General features: G+C 37.2%; 1 protein-coding gene across 1 annotated transcript in view; it reads left to right on the plus strand.

Annotated features, from left to right (window-relative positions):
* The window catches only part of LOC118739313 (MOB kinase activator-like 2), a 157,089-nt gene that overhangs the window by 86,468 nt on the left and 56,979 nt on the right, over positions 1-13,642 (plus strand). Inside the window, exon 2 of the mRNA XM_036470565.1 lies at positions 9,783-11,249. Coding sequence (XP_036326458.1) covers positions 10,222-11,249 — 1,028 coding nt within the window. The 5' untranslated portion in view covers positions 9,783-10,221. The remainder of the gene's footprint in view (positions 1-9,782; positions 11,250-13,642) is intronic.

Consider the following 13,642-nt stretch of genomic DNA (forward strand, 5'->3'; position numbering starts at 1 on the left):
TTTTTTTTTCACATACTGCCACACAAGCACAGAATTGCTTGTCGCGCATACCCTTCGGCTGTTAACACTTGATTTGTGTAAAGAGCTTGTTGGCTGATGTTTGTGGTAGCAGCTTGTAGTGCGGGTAAAACGACATGGAAATTAGTTTCAAGCTTCATCACATGCACATTAGCATTAATAGAGTTAGGAGGGAAGTCTCCCTCGTAGCCAGCTAGTAGCTCGCGAAGATGTACAACAATGCTACCGCGGTAGGCATATCTACCTACCTAGCTAAGGTATTAAGAATGCAGCGTCTAGGCAGTCAAGTGATTATTAAGCAGTCAGAGAGAGCCAGGCTAGCGCGGAAAGGCCTTGCAGAAGACAAACAACATTAACGTCAACAAGAAATTTAGTTGTCGCCACCTCAGCGTTGAACGTAGTTTTGAAGAGAATCATCAATTTGAACTGTGCTTATGCACATAACAGCCAATGTCTGTCTGCCTCTTCGGTCTCACAAAAAGACGCTAGCCAATGAAGTCAGCAGTCTTCCTAATTTCATATGCATCCCGCCTGCTTGACATTTAAAAAAAAACTGTAGACAAACAGAAAGAGAATAGCGTTGGCAGCAACAATTGCATACTTATGCTTAAGCACTCTTAACTGCATTTTAAATATTAATTTTTCTGATTTTCGAAGCATGTGCTTTGCCCAGTTAGCAGTCTGGTCTTGCTACATACACTCTAAAAAAAAATTGTGTAAATTTCCTAGCTAAAAGGTAGGTTACTGATTTCCTACCATATTATTCGCGTAATTACATGCTCGATGATTCAACGAATAGTTTGTTTAGATTTCGGACTTTTTAGAGTGTAATATAACTGCTGTGGTGTGCTTAATTTACTACGAAAGTGTGTACGTAGAATTGTGTAAAGCCGCTAACAAAAAGGATTTTTACACACGAAAATGTGTAAACGATAAAAATACATATTCATCGTGTAAATTTACCAAAATTTTTTTTAAATATACTCGATTTATAGTCCACTTTTAGACTGTACTTACAAGCATTTAAGAAAGATTGAAATCGTTAAATGAGAAAGAAGTTTTGGTGAGTCCTTTCCTGTTGATGAAATACTTCAAGCTTTACATTGTTTGTGCCCAGATTCTTCCCATATTTTTGAGGTCAGTTTTGTTGCTGTTCTATACGCTGAAACATTTTGTGTTAGAAATCACGTTTTATGGGAGCGGTGGGTTTTGATTCCTGATTTCTTTTTAGGAGATGTATATCTTTGGTGAGTATCGCTATCCGAGATCCCAGAGATTCATTCACGACGATTATCCCTAAATACTCTTAAATAAATACTCTGAAAGCCTAACTAATGCCTGAACTTTAAGGATAGGAAAGTATGCGTAATTGCTATAACTGGGAGTCCTGGAGGACCTAGCTACTACAAAACACTTTATAAAGTTCCGAGATTTCATAAGCTAGTTCAGTATAACAGCAAGCGATACTACTGAATGAAATAAGATGCCGCTATTTCGTAAAAGTTTTTATGTTAAAGTACTGGCGTGCAGAAAATGTACCTAACATTGGCGTTAAGCCTGTAAAAGCTACTAAACCATTAAAATGGAAAAATTACGAGAAATAGGACATTGTTAACATAAAAAATGATAAGTAAACGATAGCATGCGACAAGAAAGCGATAAAAAGTGAATAATGATACGAGTGACTAATGACTGTATCGATAACGGTAAATACATCGATAACTATAAACACACCGATAACGTTACAAACAACGATCTCGATAAAAAATAAGATAACAAAGAATTTCAATGACAAAAAATTGCTATAACAAAAATTTCCATGACAAAAATGACGATAACAAAATTGTTCGATAGATAACAAAAAATTTCGTAAAAAAAAATTTCTACAGTTAAAGAATTCTTCCATGACTTTCAAAGACAAAAAATTTCCATGCCAAACATTATAATAACAAAAGTTTTCCATAACAAAAAATTTCGATTACAAAAAATTTCGATAACAGAGAATTTCGATTACAAGAAATTTGTAAAACAAAATTATTTTTCCATAACTAAGATTTTCTGTACTACCAACTGAGCTTTAAATTAGGTATCTATGAAATTTCAATAACAAACAAATTTAAATGACAATAAAAATAATATATAAATGTCGATAATAAAAAAGGTTTTGTTAATAGAAAAACTTCAATAAAAAATAAATAAATAGGTTATTACGATAATCGAAATCGAACATATCGATAGCAATCAAATATGTGTTCTTTTAACTAAATTCCTGATTAAAATTGAATTAAATAATTTTTTGTTAAAAAATATTGTTTTGTCTTTTGAGTAAAAATACGTTCAGCTGGAGAAAATTCAACCATTACAACCATAAAAATTTTCCTAAGTGAGGCAAAAACACTACCAAAATAAGTATATGGATTTATATGTATCTCGAAGATAGTTGTCTACGCAAGCAAATGCATGAAAGTTGAGAAAATTCAACCTTGTGCGCATTCGAATGCGTATTCGAATTCATGATCGAATTCTTGTCCGTTCTCTGCGTTTACGCACGCATACGCTTGCCTATGGAGTTCCAGCTTAAATCACTCCGCGTTGTTGTAATTCGTACCCACCATAGTACTATGTACATATCGAGCCCTAACCGCCAAAATAACGTAAGCGACATTTTTTTAAAAAAATTTTTTTTTGATGCAGAAATATTCCTAGAGCATCTAGGTACATTCTGCATCAAAAAGAAAATTTTGAAAAAAATGTCGCTTACGTTATTTTGGCGGTTAGGGCTCGATATGTGAAAGCTCATGCATTGACTCGCATTGATAATTTTAAAATTTTGTTTGCTTCTATGTTGAAAACAATTAATATTCGCCACTTTTACTGGACGCTGCCATTCGTATCTACTGGCTTGAGCTGCATAAATATGTAGTTGTTTACAATTTTTATTTTTTATTTTTTGCTTTAGTTGATCTCAAACCTATGACACGAAATGGTTTAATTTTACATTTCTTGTTTGCTTTTCAAGCTAGGTATTTAGATAAAAATCACGCGTTGGCCAGAGCAACAAAAGCGCAAGCGAACCGCTTAAGATTGCATAGAGTGTAATTAGACAAAGCCGCTGCTTACATTTATCGGGATATGCGGAGTCATCCAATCGAAAAAAAAACAAAAAAAAAACCGCAACAGTATGGCACGTTCGTTGACTGGTGTGTGGAGCACAACTCAGCTTAGCTCAACTCATTTCAGTTCAACTGAGCTGAGATCAGCACCGTTCCGTACATTTGCCACAGCTAATTAAACCTGCGCGCAGCATAGCATAACACTACAATTAGACGCATTCATTATTCAAACTTATGTTCTGAGCAAATGTTTTTCCACTAATTCCTCTTCTGTGCGGCAATTTGTCTGTCTTTTTATTCAAGTAAAAAAATATAGTTTGTTTGTTTGTTCTATTCGTGGTCTGAGGCAGGAAGAAGAGTGTTGAGCAGCGCGCAAAAGCATAGAACAAGTGAGCGGCCTAAAGTGAGGGTGGTTCCTTAATTGCCTCTGATTTGAATGACTATAATTACAATGACGGAGAACGCGTTTAAAAATGTATTCGAACGCGTGTTAAGGCTTTAATAAATAAATTTGTATTCTTAGCTGTGCAATCTGAGCGAACTTCAGTGTGAAGAAAACCAGAAAAAAAAGAAAGGGCAAGCACGCCTGAGCGCACGACCGTTTGTTTGCGGAATTTCTAAACTGCCGCTATAATTAAGCAAAACACCGCAAAACTATCATTAAAACTAAAATATAAATGTGCATAAATATAAATAAAAATAGCAAAAATAAAAGCAAGCACAAAGTGGCAAACTGTATCTGGTCTATTTTCCGCTTAGTAATTCAATTGCAAAGCCAACATTTTTTCGCATTAAAAGCACGCGCCAACTGCCAGCTTTCAAGAAGAGAGCGGAACATTTGCACTTTTGCACATATGCACATACATACATACATACATACGTAGTACATGGCAACAAATACATTTTTTTATTATCTGTGTATAAAATGTGCTTACCGGTAGTTTATATTCGAGCAAAATATCTATTCGTACCTGCGGCGGCAGCTGCTATAGCTCAACGCTTTCATGTTTTAGATTATTTTTTTTCCATTTTATTCACAATTTGTTTTTCTTGAAACTTTGCCAAAATGTTTCCCAACCATGGAAACTTGTATATGTGCTTGATAAAAAATTCCACTTGCACTTGAACTTTGCTGCTGCATTTAGGAAAACTTCAGCCCCTTTGCACGCCAACTCACTTCCCCTCGGCTACACTTTGTTCTTTAGTTTGCACCGAAATTCGACCTTCATTCTGCTATTCTATTACATTTCATATTATTGCCTTATTTCTATGCAGTCGCTGGAATTCGCTGAAGGTTGCGCAAGTTTTCAAATCAAATTACTCTAAAATGCCCACGAAGAAACGTGCCCCTGTCTTAGCAGTTTGAATGTACTCGTACTTCGTTGCAGTGGTTTGCTTCATTCTCTCTAAAGTGACTTGAAGACTGAAGGTTCTCGCCACTGCACTTTGATGATGGCGGCAATAAAGAAATAGGCTTTGCGGCGCAGTGTAACTGATGCTTTGCTTCCAAATATAAGTGTTCGGGAACGTTGCGGCGTTTGGAAACCGCAAGTACGCCAATATGGATGGCTCATCGGCATTGGTGAGCCTGAATGAAATGTGTCTAGCATACGCATTTTTATGGCGTAATAATGACGCTTATTGTTTCGAAATGAGTTGTTAAGTGAAGTGAGTCACTGCTTGTTTAAAAAATGAGCTGCGCCTGAAGGGATTTGTAATTTTTTATTTTTATTTTTTGTCAAAAAGGAAGTTTACGCTCATTGCTCATTGTTTTCTTGGGAAAGCGAATGCTCTTCACGTCTCTATAGGCCAAATTATCAGCAGAAGTGCAATAAATCAAATTTCTGCCAAATTTTGGGAATTATCCATTGGGAAGAATTTAAGTGCATATTATTAATTCGTGAACTCGGTTTCCTTAGATATTCATGATACTACATGAATTTACCTGCCGTGACTCTTCAGTACATCGCCTTAACGTGCCATCAAGCGTTTCTTGTCCAATCATTCCGCTTTGTCTTTGTTTGTGGTTATATTAAATTTATTTGCCTATAGTCACTAAGTCGATTCGTTGACAGATCAAGTTCTCAGTTTGATCGTCTCATTTTAGAATCTGTGCCAGTTAACTGATGACACTTAGATAAAACGGACCTTCAGTCCGAAAAAAGGATACCTAACCGAACTTAGTGACACTCCCGGCGAGGAGATCTAAGAAGAAGTCATCAGCAGCTGTCGATAAAAATATTTACTAATTTCATTTAATTTTCACTGCTCAATATAACCCTTGCTTGCTCATGATAATTAAACCTTAAGTGCTTCTTTTTTATTTGTTATTTTTTTATTTATTTATTTATTATTTTATCTTTTTTTCACATTGAGTTCGTGGACTTCACTTTTAGGCAGCGAACTCGATATTGCACCACATTGACTTTGAGATATGAATCATCATAAATTTTCCAACTAACTATTCATAGCCAACGATTTGCCGCGAGTACTTAGCTGTAGACACGTGATTGTTCTTATTTCGAGGCCTAATTTAGTTTCCAAAGCCAAAGTAAAATGACCTTTAAATAAATATTAAAAGTATTATTTAAGTACATAGTACGAATACTCGTCGTTGCTGTTTCGCCTTGAAAGTTCAACTTACTCTATTTAGCTTAGTTGCTCATTGGCAGTGCACGGACTTCGAAAAAATTTAAAGGGCTAGATTTTACATACAAAAATTGGAAGAAGTTGGTAGATTAAAAAAAATAATAATACTAGATATTTTTTACTCATACAGGATAAATGAAGGCGACTTCAGGTAGGGTAGTGTTATCAGAGAAGCTGGATTTTCGCCTCGGTGATTCTTATTGTCAAAATGAAGTATTTGTTGTAATTCTTATTGTCATTACGCGTAAAATTTGTTAGTGGCATTTTTGTTTTTAAACTTCTGCTGTTAGCTTATATGAATTCGCCTTGGAATAAAATGTATTTTTTTTTTGTTAAACAACACAAAATGTATTTTACGCCAATAAAACATGCAAGGCATTTTCTTTCTCTATTCCTCCTTGAGCGCAGAATACCTGAAATTTGACATTTGTGTACCGAAAGCGAAAACAAAATACATGTTAGTTTTTGTTTGTGTACTACCGCTACCACCTTATATGAATTCGCCTTGCTCGCTACCAAATGCCATAATCTCAAAAAGAAATTTCGATTTGAATTTTATTCCATCAGGGATGCCTTGTTTGATTAAAATTAGTTTTGAAATGCTTGAAATTTGCAAAGCATTAATTTGGCAGTCTCCCACATAAACGTATCGCAAACGAAAAATATTTCCATAAACAGATGATGGAGTGCAATTTCACTTTTAAATTCAGAGACTTTTAAGTCAGAGTTAACTTTTCATATTTATTTTAGGTGTCTTCGATGACAAAATATGCATACACTGCGTTCATTTAAATCTCTTTGCTTTCTTTCTGGAAAATATTGGGAGATTTTTAGCCTTTGTTGGTAAAAATGGTAGAAAATAAAATACTGCTAAAAAGTAGGTAGATCTACCAATAAAGTGATAGAGTCCGTGCACTGCTCATTGGGCTGGTTGGCGTGGCGATTTCAAGGCCCTTTATCAGCAGCGCTCTTCCATCGTGCTACGCGGCACGCAAAGCCGTCGATGCGTCAGACGTCGGCATAGCGAGGTAGCGCCGCTCGACTGGTTAAGGGCGCACATATACACGCCTAAATAATTTTTCATACAAAATGCAACAAATCTAGCAAGCGAAATTAAGTTTTAAGATTATGATTCAACACAAAATATTACATGTGTATGTAGTACATATGTATGTACATATCTACATAGTTGAATAATTGCAAGTGTGTGTATTCTTATCAGCCAGCAACTTAAACCGCAAATAAATAGCACGGAGCTGATGCGCCGAGGCCAATGCGCGCAGATTGGTTGGTGGTCAGAGATCGAGCAACAGCTGTTCCACAAATGTTTTGCCGCCTCGACTGCCTCGTTCGAATGCTGATTTATATGAGCGATATGTATGTATTTAGTTTGTTTCATTTTTTTCTGTACGTCCCTCCGTATGCGGTTTATATTGGTTCTAGAATGCGCGTAAATTTTCCATGCCATAAAACGCTCACAATTGACGCGATGCCGCGACTGCTGTGAGAAATTACCCATTTTGAAAACAAATAATACTTGTAATCCATTTCGACAACATGGTGCGATTTGACTGGTGTAACGCTAATGTCGTCTCGCAAATATGCATACATACGTAAAAATGTCATGTGCAAACGTGTACGCCGTAAATCAAGAGGTCGGCAGTCAGTTAGCCAATTAGCTAGTCCGTTGGTGAGACCTACCAACTGGTTTGTTTGTTTGTAAGTCGCAAAGTTACTCGCAGTCTACTTCTCTACCGTCCATTTTTTGTGTTTTTTGTTAATCACCGACATATCAAAGCAAAACTTGCAACTAGTACAAAAAAAAATAAACCTAGCGCATAATTTTAGTATATTTGATTACTAATAAATCCCATTAGGAAATAAGCGAATTGTTGCGGTGTGATCGCATGTAATTTTCCAGTGCAGCTTTTTTCAAATTGATGCGAATTTATTCCATTGTTTTCTTCGTTTTTTGTACTTGTCTGCGCTTTAATTGTTTATGGTTTACGTGAGATTTTTTATACACAATTTTGTTTTATTTTTTATTGCTGTTTTATTGTTCCCTTGACGCGTTCGCACGCGATCTGAATTCGGCCAAATAAATAAGCTTTCAAGTACGAATAAGAGTATGTAAATGTAATATTGTTTTTTTTTTTTATATCGTTAAAGTCGGGCGTGTCACAGATGTCGCATTGCTTTGATACGAGTTTAAAGCGGTTGGAGATTATTTGTGTTCCGTGTTTATTTGCCAAGCTATTATTCCGCATGTGTTTTAAAGACGCAGAAAAAGGCGCAGATAGTGTAGATCCCAGCATGTGCCATTTAATAATTTGGTAAGCCTTTCGTTCAGATATACCATGGGAAGAATGTTTTTCTCGTGTTTTGTTTCATTAAGTGATCGATAATGATCCCAACGACTTGCTGAAATGGGGGTGTTGTGGACCTATCATACACAAGAAATGGCCATCCTACACGTTTGTTTTGCAGACCAATTTTCATTTGTCAACTAGAAAAATATACTTAACTAAATATGTGGGTAGCAAAAAATATCGGTAAAAAAAATATCAGTAACAAAAAATATCGATAACAAAAACTATCGATAGCAAAAAAATATGGACGACAAAAATATCGATGACAAAAAGTATCGATAACAAAAAATTTTGATAACAAACTATATCAATAGCAAAAAACATCGATAACACAAAATTTCGATGACAAAAAATATCGATAGCAAACAAATTTCTATAACAAAAAATATCGATGGCAAACAAATTTCTATAACAAAAAATATTGAAAATAGCTATCGATGACAAAAATATTGATAACAAAAAATATCAATAGCAAAAATATTAACAAAAGTATTGATTACAAGAATATATCACACGTTTAATAATATAGAGATGTAACTCAAAATTTACGTTTCTGGAGATTTCAATATGCAATTAATAGGCATATGTTCAGTCCAAGAGATAACCAAACTTCCGAAATATGGTGGAGATATGTGTCTTTCTATCTGTCTTTTTGTCTGCATTCTTTGGTCATTCTTTTGCTGCCAGGTGTTTGTGAGTGATAAAAAAATTAATGAGTAGTATCTGTAATCCTAGTCCTATCTATCAATTCGGTGTTTTCCTTACTGAATTTCTATCTAAAAAACTCAGTCGACTTTGCAGATTTCAAATCTAATTTTATGTTTCTGCACTTAATTTATTAGAACTTCGCTTGTTGGATTTTTTTTTTTTTAAATGCGATTTTGCGTGGGATTTGGTTACATGTGTAGGTATTGTGAGCTTGATTAGCATAAATTTTCCAAAATTGTAGTATGTGTAGTAATGATATGTGCGAAAAAAGTAACAAATAAATAGCGCTTTGAAAGTGAAACAATTATAGAGTATCATTCCAAAAGCACACATGATTTATAATTATACAGGGTATTATGACTCATAACTACCCAGTGGGAAAAGTGTGATGTATAGTAATCGAAAAAATAGTAAAACAACCATTTTCACATTCGAAAATGCATTTTTTTCCCAGGTCGACGATGTTCTAAGAAAAGTGGGGCATTCAATTTTGGATTACCAAGTATCGAGAAATGAATGTGTTTTAATATGAAATTTTTGGAACTTTTTGAATACATTAGAATGCTGATTACATAGTTAGCAGTAATATTATCGAGAACGCATAAGAAATACATTATATTATTTATCACGCATGTAATGCATTACTACTTTTCCGACTGGGTATACACTAATAAAGAATGAATAAATGAAAAAAGAGTATTTATTACTTACCTTACCTCTAATAATGGTGTATGCGTAGCTAGTCTGCGGAAGGAAGCAGTGGGGTCATTGTGTTTATGAATGGTTTGGTGTATGAAATACTGAATGGGAAATGATTTGAATGACCTACCAAACGCTGGGCTCAAGAATTCAACAATGTTTTGACTTGTTGACCTAGACGTTGTTGTGGTTAAACTAATTTTCCATTCCTCTTTTTTTACCACAGTACTAGTTTGGGAAAATTTCTCAAAGATTTCTAAGAAACACGCACAAAAAAAACTAAAAGAACAATTCAATGAGAAAAACAACAATTATGTGTAGCAACAAACCCACGAACAACAACAAAACAAAACCAAATACTGATAAAGACCGCAACGCACACACAAAGGTAAAGAAAAGTGAGTGGAAAGCGTAGTGAAAAGTACGCAAGAAAGTAAACATTCATTAGATATTCAAAGACCAAAAACAAAAACTAGATAAACAACAGAATAACATAAAAAAATAAAAATAAAACCAACAACAATAAGAGAACACCGCAAGTAAAAGGCGATTACCTGCGTACCAGCATCCCCACTTTGTGTGACCCTCACTCATCGCAATCTCAACTTCAAACCAATCTGACTTGATTTAACCTCTTTTCGAGGTGCACAAAAACCTTTGAAATTATGTTGAGAACGCCCACACACATCGTGGAACTGAGTACGAATACGACGAGTCCATTGCTACAAAAGTTCCACGTCGGCGACGGTGGTGGCTCTGTGAACGGCTCCAGTGCCGTCGGAGTGAAGGCGGGCAGCTGTTCGGCAGCAGCAGCAGCAGCAGCGGCGGCTGCGGTGCAATATCAGCAGCAACAAAAACAAACAACGAACAAATTTTTTAACGATCGCCCGCAACAACAAAAGCAAACGACTGGCGGCGGTTATCGATTACAAACGAAGGGCATGAAATCATCCTCGGCTGTAAGCAAAGAACATATAATAACAAGCACAACAACAACGGCAGTAACACCAACAGCAGCGACTACGCCAATATCAGCTGCTAGAAGCCTCTTGTCATCGACACCATTCATTTCGTTTAAGCGTATTCGAAAATCAAAAACTTCAACAACCACAACAACATCAACGAAAATCGCTGCAAGCAATACGTCGGCGGGGCGCACAAAAACGAATGGTTTAATCGCCGCTGCTGTGGTGGAACACGTTTATGCACCCGCAACGCTTGCCGCCGGCACTGTGAACGGCCAATTGGCGCAGCAGCAGCACGACTCATCAGTTGGCGATTGCACCGACAGCAATAACTATCACTTTTGCTCTGGCAACAGCAACAGCAACAGCAACGGCAACAACAATAACTATTTGAAAGCAGAAATCGCTTCGTTGGTAAGCAGCACCGCGCCGTTGGTGAAATCATCATCGTCATCGTCGACTGCCTCCTCGACGGCTTCATCAAATCAATCGGCGTTCTCAGCAACGCCGCTCTCCGCATCTGCCTCCGTTGCTAGCGTAGTCAACGCGAGCAATATTAGTTGCAGCACGCAGAGCAGCGTGATCTCGAGCACATCCAGCGTTGCGTCCGTAGTAACGATGTCGCCAACAACACAGGCGCCTACGAGAACCTCGTTGTTCGATTCGTGTCATCGGAAGATACGTTTGATCGGCGGCGGACCAGTCGCCTTTCTGGGCGGACTTGTAGCGTAAGTTTTTGCTTGCTAATATTTATTTAATTTTTTATTAGTTAAGTATAATTTTTTTAGGTTTGCTTAATTCAATACCTCAACGGTTTCCCACTCAATTGTTTTACGGCTGGGTTGAAAGTTTGCCTAGGTTTTACTTTCATACCTACTCGTAAACGAGAGCGTAAATGGGCATAATCCAAGGTTTAGTTTGTTATCTGACCGAAAGCGATTTGCGCCACAAGTACTAATTCTATCTGGGGCTCCCAGATACACTTACTTATATGTACTGACCAATCGATGTTATTTGAGTTAAAAATCGATGGAATCCCAAAGGACTTAAAACCAACAAATTAGATAAAAATAATCGCAATAAACCCGACTAAACTGGCTGAAAAATGAGCAGCTTATCCGTGGAAGCTGAAAGGCCCTTCGCTTGCATTAAAATAAACTACAGCTTGATGAGTCCTACTATATATAAACCGATAAAGGGAGTATATTAGTTTTCTTATTACGAAATCCCCCCGTGGAAAACTGGAAGTGTCGAAACGGTTATTCTTTTGTGACTCTGCACCCCTGAGTTTGTTTCGAATGGCGAAGTCTTTCTCTCCTTAGCACAATTAGCGAAATGGCACTAATATAATCTAGTAGGTGTGCCTACACACTGGCATCTATGTATCTTGGAGTATTTGTTCTAAAACTGACCCAGAAATGAGATGTGCACTGAGCTTGGAATTCGCCACGTGAAAACCACGTGATTATACCTATATATATCAGCCTCGAATATTGACCTCCCCGAACATTGCGTCTCGGACTAAATCGAGAAACGGTCGCAGAGCCATATAAGAAGAGTGTGGGGTGATATGTTCATTCTATTGTCGTTTTAGCGGCTCCACTCAGCACTGACTAACTCAGCTAGCCTATCTATCGTTGTCATCAAGCTAAACTAACGGTAGGTCCAGAAGACGTGCTATTTCTATCAAGTCGGTCTAAAGGGAGTGTTCGCTGGGTGGATGTGAGTGGGCTAGTTAAGAGGTGGTTGGTGTCATCAGAAGACCCTTCGCGAGCCGCGCTTTTGTATGTCGGAGTGGAGTCTGGATAGATGCGACCAATCGACCAAAATAGACCGGCCGCCTCTTCGGCAGAGGTTAAAAGCATTTTAGCACAGTTACATTAGGATCCCTCCAATTTCAACCTACATTTGCTGCTTTTTTATAAACTTTTTCCAAACAGTTATGTCGTAAAATAAATTTGCCAAACGGTTGTTGCAGCATTATTTCTCCATCTCAAAGTGAATATTTTAGACACACAAAAGCAAATGCGCGTCATCTCAGCCAGCGGCAGCGACGAGGGTTCATTCATTCATTTAACGTTGCTTTGAACTTTTAACTGCGTTTAAATTGCAAAGTCAAGGCACTGAACTACATCCATACTTATAATGTACTTAATGTATTTATATAGATACAGACACTCGCATTTAAAGCGGTCAACGCAATGACGCGCCACAAGGCAACTGTTGCGACTGTGGCATCAACGGCCACGGCAACCGCACCTCGCGGGCTGGTAATTCAATTAAAGTTGACTGCCCCCAAAGTGCCACCGGCTGCCTTCCGATGATGTTGGTGATGCTGTTGATTATTGTGCATCGTCGTCGACATTCATCCAGCTGCTGGTGCTGGTGCTTGGTGGTGTGCAGGCGGTGGCGCATGGAGCAGCAAAAGCAAGCGAGTTTTGCGAGTAGTACTCATATTCAAGTGGCTCATATTTTTTTGCGTACTTCTCAAGTATGTAATGTATTTAGTTTTTGTGGGTCTAATTACAAGTGGTGCAATCGTGCTGCTGCTGCTGTGTGTGTGTGAACTTATTGCTGAGCAGCACCCAGTTGGGTATATGAACTGCGTCAAGGTCTCGCTGCCGCTCGCCTAGCAGCAGGTGTGGGTAAAATGACGAGGTACTTATGTATTTAATGTTATTATTTCGTAGGTTTTTTTAGATTTGTAGTTTTTTTTTTTAATTATTCCTTTATTGTGTTTTGTATTTGCAACAATATCAAAGAAACCATCGGCTGTCTCTTCGCGGTTGGAGTTCTTCAGCACTCGCGTTTTTTTTTTGTTTGTTTTTTAGCAATTTATTGTTGCGTTTCACCTTTTATGTTTGTATAAGTTTCTTTGTGTCATTTTTTTTGTAATAAATTTTATACTTTTTTTCCTTTTTTCTTCACTTCAGCCAAAACCAACCATTGTTGTCGGCTTCGCGGCTATTTTTGCCATTGATGCCATTTGTGTGCCGCTGTTCACCAAGTCACATCTTTTGTGCTCGGTTACTCATTTGTTAACAATTTGTTCATTTGTCAGTCTGTGGCGTTAGCGGTGTTGTTGCCAACTATGTATGCCTTTATATTTTGCGCATTTTTT

This window comes from Rhagoletis pomonella, unplaced genomic scaffold (assembly GCF_013731165.1).
Source record: "Rhagoletis pomonella isolate Grant_MI unplaced genomic scaffold, Rhpom_1.0 Rhpom_scaffold_00005, whole genome shotgun sequence".
NCBI classification, from domain to species: domain Eukaryota; kingdom Metazoa; phylum Arthropoda; class Insecta; order Diptera; family Tephritidae; genus Rhagoletis; species Rhagoletis pomonella.